We start from the raw sequence: 9,593 nt of genomic DNA, 5'->3' as shown, positions 1-9,593 counted from the left end.
CCAGCATCATCCTGATTATACTCCATGTGCAGAACACCTGTGTGGTGGTAGGTATGGCCAGAGGTGCAACAGCCAAAGGGTTGAAAGGCATACTCACCTGGAAGTCTTTAGGCTAAAGCATTACACACACATGCTAGGTGGCCTTTCTGTCATTCATCACTGCACAGTAACAGTGAGTTTCTTGAGCTCTAATTTTTCCTACCACTATACTTACTGATCAGAGCATATTGGGTCCGCCTAGGCTAAGATGACTAATTATCCTAGACATCTGTAAAACAAGCTGTTCAATTGGAACTTAGATTAAATTGACTAATTCACTGAACTGACTGCTCAGTTTGAGATGGCAATCTTAATAGTCCTGTCTAGTCAAAGCCTCTGCCTCAAGAATATCAGGGATTCACTTGCTTTCAACATTCCCTCAGAAACAAGAAACTGAGCACAGAATGAAGTGGCTGCCAGGCCTACTCACATAAGTATGTGAGTATGTTTGAGTTACTTATTCTGCTTTCTTCCAGCAGGGTGTGCAGAGGAAGACAGAACCCATGAGGGTATGTGAAGAAGTGTAACCATAGTTACATACTATGTAACTAACATACTACTAACATACTACTAACCATAGTACATACTATGTACGTACATACATAGTATGTACGTATTCTCAGTTTAGAAGCGGATACAGCTGAGGGCTGGGAGTAAGGGAGAGGATATAAGCTCTAAGTGCTAAAACCAGGCACCTTCTAACCTATAGGTATCAAAGGAGTCCTCGTAATACAAAGCAGGACAGGACAACCTTAACACATTTAGCTCAACTACCCTGCAAAAAAGATGAGAAAACTGATGGCTGGAGAAATTAAGTGACTGGGAAAGTCCACATGATGGGTAGCCACAGGATCAAGAGTGGGACCCACTCTCACACCATCAGACCAGTGGTCTTTCCACTTGATGAGGCAGCCTCTCCAGAAGCCTCTGGAGCAAGCAGCCACTTTTGGTATTTTAAAATGTTCTGCCCCTTCAGTATACTCCATGGTTGGTTAGTTCTTCCTCAGGGATAACAATGAGGGAAGCATCCTCCCTCTTTTCATCTTTAACTCTTACCTAGAAGCACAGTCTTTTGAATTTACCCCAGGCAAAGAAATTCTTAATCTTTGCTAAGAATTTTTTCAGCTCCACCATAACCCACTATTGACTTGTCTCCCAGGGCTTAAACAAGACTCAGAACCTCTTGCCCCAGAGTTTCCACCTCTAACTTAAAAACAGGTTAAAGTCATTGTTGAAAGCACTAAAGAAATGCCCAGAGAAAGAGCAGTAGTCAGGCAAAATACTGTGTGGTGAACATTTCTAGCAGTCTTAGAAAATCCCTTCTGATTGGGGTGAGACCTAAGCAGGGATGATGAGGGAGGAAAAAGGATGGAAGAGACAAGGAGACACAGCAGGGTGGGGCCACAAGATAGAAGGGATGAGGAGGAAGGGGAATGCTGGTACTAATAAAAAAAACTCAATATACCCCTGTTTTCAAATTCCCAGGCACCGAGTCAGGATAGAAGCTGAATTTCCCAGCACAGAAAAAACACTTTTTAAAGATAAGAACTTTAATGTCTGTGACCCAATTTCTGCTACTGATGACACTTTAGAGCTTGGCTTGAATTGCCCTCTTTAAAGTTTAGCCCTGCCTGAAACATTGCCTGTTAGTATTTTAAATTAATACAAAGAGTGTAATCTATAGTGTGATCTATATCACCACCTTCACACACCTACAAACCCCTCCCAAGTTTCAAATCTTTGTATAAATGAAGTTCTCAGATAAGGGGTTATTGGGGAAGGGGTAGGTAATATTAGAACATTAGAATCATTGAGACAATCAAATAAATAAAATTATGATCTCTATTGCATTTTCTTGTTTCCCTCAAAATATAAAAAAAGAATCATAACAAATATAATATTTAGATTTGTCACCACATAGAAGGTTGGTGAATAAGAAAATACTTTTGATAACACTACAAAGATTTTATTCTCATAAACCTGCCAAGATAAAGGCAGTAATAAATTATCAATGGATTTCAGGATTCTTTTTTTTTAAAAGGAAATTTAAGACCTGAGAAATATACATTTCTATTTCAAATCTTTGTACAAATGAATTCTGGAGCACACACAAAAGGATACTTTCCTAATCTTAGAAAAATCACATCTTCAATGACACACTGGGTGGTTCATCCTTCAAAATGTCAAGTCTCAGTGAGACTTAAATCTTCCATATGGGTTAAGAGTATTGTATTCACAATCAAGTTCTACTTTAATGAAATCTACTGGCTGCACAGCTAATTATTTGTTCATCTGAGTTGGGATTCTCTGGGCCATCTGCAAACTCACCTTAGATTTTGGTGTGCTGGAAACTATAAGGAGGAAATTATAGTAAAAATAGCTAATAGGGCACATGCCAATTTGCATTCTGAGGACCTGAATAAAACGATCTCACTTCCTAGGAAGCAGTCAAAGGTTTACAACTGCTAATGGGCAAATTTTTCAAAAAATTTACACATTACTACTACGTTAGGTTTCTACCTCTCACTTTAGAGAAGTAATATAGGAATTAGATCTTTCCTCATCACCCTCTCCAATTTTCACAAATCAAACACTTTCTTCCTTGAATCTCTTAACTCCACAGCCCCTCATTTCTTTCCTCAAAGTGTAAAAGCCATTGTCTCGTGCCCTGTTGAATTAAATTAGGAGATGAAAGCAGAGAAGCGAGATGAGCTGCACAGCGGCCAGAAAGGGGTATGGAGGAGGTGGGCACAGGGGACATGGGGCTGCAGACAGGCTGGGGTTTGGGTTGGCGTGAGGCCTGGTGAGCACAGGGAGGGAGGGAGATCAGCGAGTGCTGGAGAAGAGGTCGGCGGGGAAGATGCAGAGGTGGGGGGAAGCGGGTGAGATCAGGGGGAAGGCGAGGTCACAAGGGATGAGGTGAGATCAGAAGAATAGAGGTAGGGGGAGGTGAAGTCAGGGGAGCACCGCCGCGAGGTTGGGGTCCAGGAGCGGGAGGGGGCGGGGCCGGGGGCAGGAGGCCGCAGGAGCGGGAGGTCTACCCCGGCCACTCACCCCACAGGCTGTTGCTGAAGCCGTTCCACACGCAGTTCGTGGCGCCCCCCACCACGCCGCCCCTCGGGCGGAACGCGAAAGCTAGCGCGGCCCGGAGGACGGAGGGTAGCAGGTTGCCGAGGCCGACGTGAAGCAGGAAGAGGCGGGCGGGGCTGCGGAGTCGCGGGAACTTGAGGTAGAGGACGAGTACCAGCAGGCTGCTGCCGACGCCCAGCAGTCCCACGGAGCCGAGCAGAAGCACCAGGAGCTCGTAGGCGCCCTGGCTGACAGGCTACGTAAGCCTCGGCTGCCCAGGACACAGCCCCTCGCCGCCCCCCCAACCGGCTCAGCCGCCGCCGCAGTGCCTTGCCGCGTGCAAGCCGGGCGCCGGCGCGCTAGGTTCTGGGTGGGGCGCAGGGCGCTCTGAGGTATCCGTCACCCACTCCGGCCAATGCGCGGGCAGCTAGATGCCGCTCGGGGCCCCTTCCCCGCCCCCGGCGCGCCTCGTAACCCCGCCCCTTCCCGCCATTGTAGTCCCTCCGCGACGCGCCTTGTAGCCCCGCCCCTTCTCGCAGTCAGCGGAGTCCCTGCTCTCCAGGTTCCTCTTCCCTCGCCCCCTTCCGGTACCCCAGCCCCACCCGTCCAGTCAGTGAGAGACGGGAGGCACCTCAACCACCGTGATTCCTCACTCCGCAGCTTCCCCCCACCCAGCTGGAAGCCCTCTTGGCGTTCACCACCCACCGACTCATTCAGGAACATTTATGGGCTCTTGGCCCACCACGTGCTCATGAGGGGTTTACACCGTTCTTGGCTTCTCCCTTCCCAGGAAGATGTTACGACCCGCTGCAAAACGGAGTCGCACACTTAATGCAAACCCAGGCCACACCCCAGTCCTGACCATATTGTCCTTCCTGTCCTCCCTGAAGTAGCAGTGGATACACCCTGTCGCTAAGGCCCTCACTGTGGCGACCCCCCAGGCTGCGCCCTCAAGCTCCAGACCATATCTAGCAGGTGCAGAGGTGGTGCTATACTTGAAGCAGCACATTTCCTCTGGCCTTTTACACAGTGAAAACAGAGGGCAAGTCAAGCACAGGTCCGTGAACTGATCAGTCTTTGCAGGGCTGCGCTGCTGCCTCTCCACAGGCCCCAAAAGGGCCCGAGGGGATGCAGTCCCTAGCCAGACCTGCAGCCTTTCCTGGGCACTGCTGGCTAGCACAGGGTCTGTGCAAGGGCAAAGTAATTGCCCTCCACGAAGGTGTGTGCCTCCTCCCATCTCCATTCAAAAGATCGGTAGAGAATGACTAGCCTCAGTGAACCTCCATTACAAGTTCCTTGGGGGGTAAAATCTGATCGTCAGAGTGCATTGAGCAATAGCTGAGGGGCAGTGTGCTCCGTCCTTAAAATCTTGATTTGTCACTAAGGCTTCCAATCTGGATTTGTCTGTGAGACTGACTTACCCACTTCTTTAAAAAACTCATTTAATTTTGTATTTTAGATTTATGCAACCATTTAACAAGTTCTGTTTGTTTAATGTCTATGGCATTTACTGACTAGTCCACAGTAAGGTCTCAATAAATATTAGTTGAATGAATGAAGGAGGACTCATATTCTTTCCTAAAGCATTCATTCATTCATTCATTCATTCATTGGTGCTGAGTCCCTGCTCTCACAAAGCTTACATCCTGGTGGAGTTGGGAGAACAGATGATTATCAAATAAGTACATATGTAGTGTTGTGAAATGTGACATAAAGAAAAGTAAAGCAGAGAAAGGGTATTTCGGAGGGAGGGGAGAGGTTGTTATTTTGTACAGTGTGGTTACAGATAGCCTCACTGAGTACTGCAGGTACAGGGTAGATGTAATGGGGTGGGACTGTGCTTGGCATATTGGAGGAAAAACAAAGAAACCAATGTGGCTGGAGTGGAATGAGAATTATGAAATAAGGGCAGAGAAGTAGGTGAGCAGTGATTGGCCAGATAATGCAGGTTCTTGGCTATTTTAGTAAAAGGACTTTGGCTTTAGAGTAAAGTCCAGGGCAATGCCTAAGCAAGAGGAATAATATCAGTGAAGGAGAAAAAAGGGAATAAGAGGCTTCTGGCAAATGTTTAAGAATTTTGATAGATTTATTTTTATAATACAATGAACTGTTAAGGTTATTTATTATACTCGACAGAAACGGGTAATGATACTACAAATATTATTCACTTTGTCAGTAATGATATATGTTTCTATTCATTTTCAGAATTATGTAATCGTAAGATAATGCCAAAAATACTACAACTTAAAAAGCAAGTGCAGTACTGGCATAAGGACAGACTATGTAATGAATAGAGATTTCAACAAGGATGCCAAGACTACTCAGTGGGGAAAGGACATTTCAATAAATGGTGCTGGGAAAACTGGATATCCACATGCAGAAAATGAAGTTAGAACCTTACCTTATACCAGATACATAAATTGGCTCAAAGAGCTAAACTTAAATACTATAACTATAGAATTCTTAGAAGAAACAAAACATCTTCATGACATTAGGTTCAGCAATGATTTCTTGGATACGACACCAAAGGCATAGGCAGCAAAAGAAAAAATAAATTGTACTTTTGTTCATCAAAATGAAAAACGTTTGTACACTATCAAGAGAGTAAAAAGACAACACACAAAATAGGAGAAAATATTTTCAAATAATATATGTTAAGGGATTAATATCCAGAACACATAACTCATACAACACAACAACAAAAAGCCAAACATCCCTAATTCAAAAATCGTCAAAGGACTTGAATAGATATTTCTACAAAGATACACATACAAATGGCTGATAAGCACTTGAACAGCTGATCTTTAGTTATTAGGGAAATGCAAATCAAAACCACACACCCACTAGGATGACTATTATCAAAAAATAAAAACAACAACAACAAAGAAACTAAAAAGTGTTGACAAGGATGTGGAGAAGTTAGAACACTGCTGTGCCACTGGTGAGAATGTAAAATGGTGCAGCCACTGTGGAAACAGCTTGGCGTTCCTCAAAATGTTAAACACAGATTTTTCATATGATCCAGCAATTCTGCTCCTAGACGTATAGCCAAAAGAATTGAAAACAGGGACAGGAACATGTATTTGTACACCAATGTTCATAGCAGTAGTATTCACAATAACCAAAAGGTGGAACTAGACCAAATGTCCATCAACAGATAAATGGATAAACAAAATGTGTTATGTACATACAATGGAATATTATTCAGTCATAGAAATAAATGAAATTCTAATACATGCTACATCATAGATGAACCTTGAAAACATTATGCTAAGTGAAATAAGCTAGACACAAAATGACAAATATTACAGATTCCTCTTATACGGGGTACCTAGAATAGGCAAATTCAGTGACAGAGAGTAGAATAGTAGTCACCAGAGGCTGAGGGGAGGGAGGAATGGGGAGTTAGTGGTTAATGGGTACAGACCTTCAGTTTGGGATGATGCAAAACTTCTGGAAATGGATAGTGGTGATGGTTGCACAAAATTGTGAATTACTTAATGCCACTGAATTGTACACTTAAAATGGTTGAAATGGTAAATTTTATGTGGTGTGTATTTTAGTACAATAAAAAGCTTATGCCAATTATGCCTGCATCTCACTCTCTCAAAGTAGGAGAAGTACAGTGTCTGCAAATGTAACCGATTTACTGAGTGAGCTGGACTCAGTATAGTGCAAGCAAAAAGTAACTTTACTGTCTCTGGCAGTACTCATTTCAGATATATTCTTTCCACTTATTCTTCACTGCCCTTCGTTGACATTTTATCAGTTCTCAAAGCCTTTCTGCTCACTTTCAAGTAATATAAAGTCCAGAACATTGTAATAATGAAATGTTAAAACTCTTGGAAAACTCATCTGTCAACCCTCCAAAACAGAGCCTGCTGTAGCCTGGAGAACTTCTGGGGATGGGGGTTGAGGAAACAACAAACTTAGCTTCTCCTGTTTCCTTGACCACTACCTTTAGATGCTGCTCTGGGCCCCCCTCTGAGATTTTGAGGAAAAATCTTCCTTGATTGATAAAGTTGTCATCTGATGTTGGTGCCCTCTGATTATAGCAGATTTTCAATGCTGTGTTTTTCTCTCCTGGGGTGATTTGTGGGATCTCTAGAGGACTTGAGGTCACTGGAGATATTTCTCCCACAATTCCCTCGACAGGGGCAATGCCTCTGTCAGCTGGCTCCTTGGGTCTACCTCTCAGATCCTGGTTAGGGGCCCTTAGACCCTACAGGCAGTGCTAAGATGACACAGCTTGGCTCTTCTACTCAGAGTCTTGCATACGGCCCTCTGGAAATATGTATGCATCCTTGCCCTACCAAATCCTGGATGTGGCCTGCTGTTGGAGAACTGGCCACAGACTGTCCCCTTCAGTGCCAGTTGGGTAGAAAGAAGTGGATAAAAGTTATGGTCACTTGACTACTCTAAAATTTTTCTCTAAGGAAGTGCTCACCAAGGGTCTCCTCAACCTCTTAATGAACCTGCCTCCTCTTAAGTATTTTGAAGGTGAGAATAGACTCATCTGTGAAGAATCGGTTTCTCAGTGCCTCCACTTCTCAGCCCATCCTCCTACATGGGCTGTATAGCACTTTTTCTAGAATGGGGGGATTCCTCAAGCGGAGCCTCTGGCAAGACAGAAAGAAGGCCATTTTAATACCTTCCCACTCTGGAGCATTAAATCATCACAACCCTCATATTCCAAAACAAATCTTTTACAAAGTATGAGGGTGTGAATGGAGACAGGTTTTATCTGCCACTCTTGCTCAGATTCACTGATAACACTTAGCCTTCTGTGTCATGCACACGTCAGCTAAGAGGACTCTTCGACCCTTACTCAACTGAGTAATCTCCTTCCAAGGGCTGGAACTCATCCTTCCCTGACATGTCTGAACTGTGATTCCTAGTGAGAAGCAGAAAAAGCCTTGAAGAAAATCTGGCCAAATATATCTGAACAATTTCTGGCCTTAGGAAACATAAGTTAGTGAATGATATTGAACTTTTTCAAAAAAGAAAATCTGGCATACCTTCAAGTTCTGAATGTCAATTCTCTTTGTGCATACAACTTCTCAGATGTGTGAGATGTAGGGATCAGTTTAATGAAAATTGGGTACCTGTCCACATTCCCCTCCCCCCAAATACATACATTTGTTTTAAAATGGAATCTTGGGACTTCCCTGGTGGTCCAGTGGCTAAGACTCTGTGATCCTGATGCAGGGGGTCCGGGTTCGATCCCTGGTCAGGGAACTAGATCCCACATGCCACAACTAAGAGTTTGTGTGCTGCAACTAAAGATTCTGCCTACTGCAACTAAGACCCGATGAAGCCAAATAAATAATTAATTAGTATTTTTAAAAAAATGGAATCTCATTTATAATCTTGCTCTATAAAGCAGAGTTTGGGTGACAAAGGAGTTATAGAAGAATAATCATTCAATTTCTTAAAGGAACTGGTTAGTGAAGTTATGATTAATGTATATCTATCTCTAGCTATATCTCTATCTATATATACATATATTCTCCACAGCAGTACCCATTATAGTGAAATTTTGGTACAATGGGGACAAAGAGAGCATTTATAGGTTTCCTGAGGTGGGGGGGTCGGGAATAAAATAAGTTACGTACAAAGGATCAGAGATCAGAATAGCTTATAATCAGCAACAAAATCTGATCAAAATAGACTTCCTCTAATAGCAACACCAGAAGCAAAAAGACAGTGGAATGTTATCTTCAAAACACTGAAATAAAGCAATTTCCAGCCTGGAATTCTATACTTACCCAAATATCATTCAATGCAAAAGAAGATTAAGAATATTTTCAGATGGGTAAGGTATCAAACATTTATCTTCCAGGCAAATATTTCTGGATGCAAGCCACCAAAATGAGGGAATAAACCCTGGAAAAGTAAGATATAGGATAAAAGAGAAAAGATAAGGGAATTTCCAAAGTGATGGCAAAGGGAAATAACAGTATGACAGCTATGCCCTGATATATATGACATCGGTTTTGGCTGTAACTCAAGAGACAGACATGCAGAGGAGAGTTATCAAGGTATCTTCTGCTCTTGTATTATTTTTTTATCTTGTAAATACCTGGGTGAACATGGCCCAGATTCTTAGCAGTACCTGGCTGGCCAGCATCATGCAATGTTGAAGCTCCTGCCTGCCCTGCCACACACACCAGTCAAGAATTCTCATTTCACGCCAGAGGGGTCCTTCGCTTACTCATGTTGATAACTAGAGTTGACTAGGGTGAACTCAGAAGCAGAAAAAGCAGAACAACCTATTGCTTCTGGCAGGATTTCTACCAGATATCTGGTGCCTGGGCCACGTCACAGACCAGCTGAGGACCTAACTATAGGCCTTATGTCATGGCCTTGGTCACTGACTTCCACACACAAGATCTTATAAGACTCATAGAAGCTGAAGCCAAATAGCTCAGGGAAATCATTCCAACTATTTTTTTTTAAACTAGAGCCTTTCTCTAAGAGTGGCA

The 9,593-nt window shown here is 43.4% G+C and overlaps 1 protein-coding gene across 1 annotated transcript in view; it reads right to left on the bottom strand.

Annotated features, from left to right (window-relative positions):
* OPN3 (opsin 3) overlaps positions 1-3,831 on the bottom strand; it is a 55,443-nt gene extending 51,612 nt beyond the window's left edge. Inside the window, 2 exon segments of the mRNA XM_060142861.1 lie at positions 3,094-3,356; positions 3,512-3,831. Coding sequence (XP_059998844.1) covers positions 3,094-3,356; positions 3,512-3,831 — 583 coding nt within the window.
* Positions 3,832-9,593: the final 5,762 nt, after the last annotated feature.

The sequence above is a fragment of the Lagenorhynchus albirostris genome, chromosome 2, assembly GCF_949774975.1.
Source record: "Lagenorhynchus albirostris chromosome 2, mLagAlb1.1, whole genome shotgun sequence".
Classification (NCBI taxonomy): domain Eukaryota; kingdom Metazoa; phylum Chordata; class Mammalia; order Artiodactyla; family Delphinidae; genus Lagenorhynchus; species Lagenorhynchus albirostris.
This window is presented reverse-complemented; position numbering and strand designations above follow the sequence as displayed.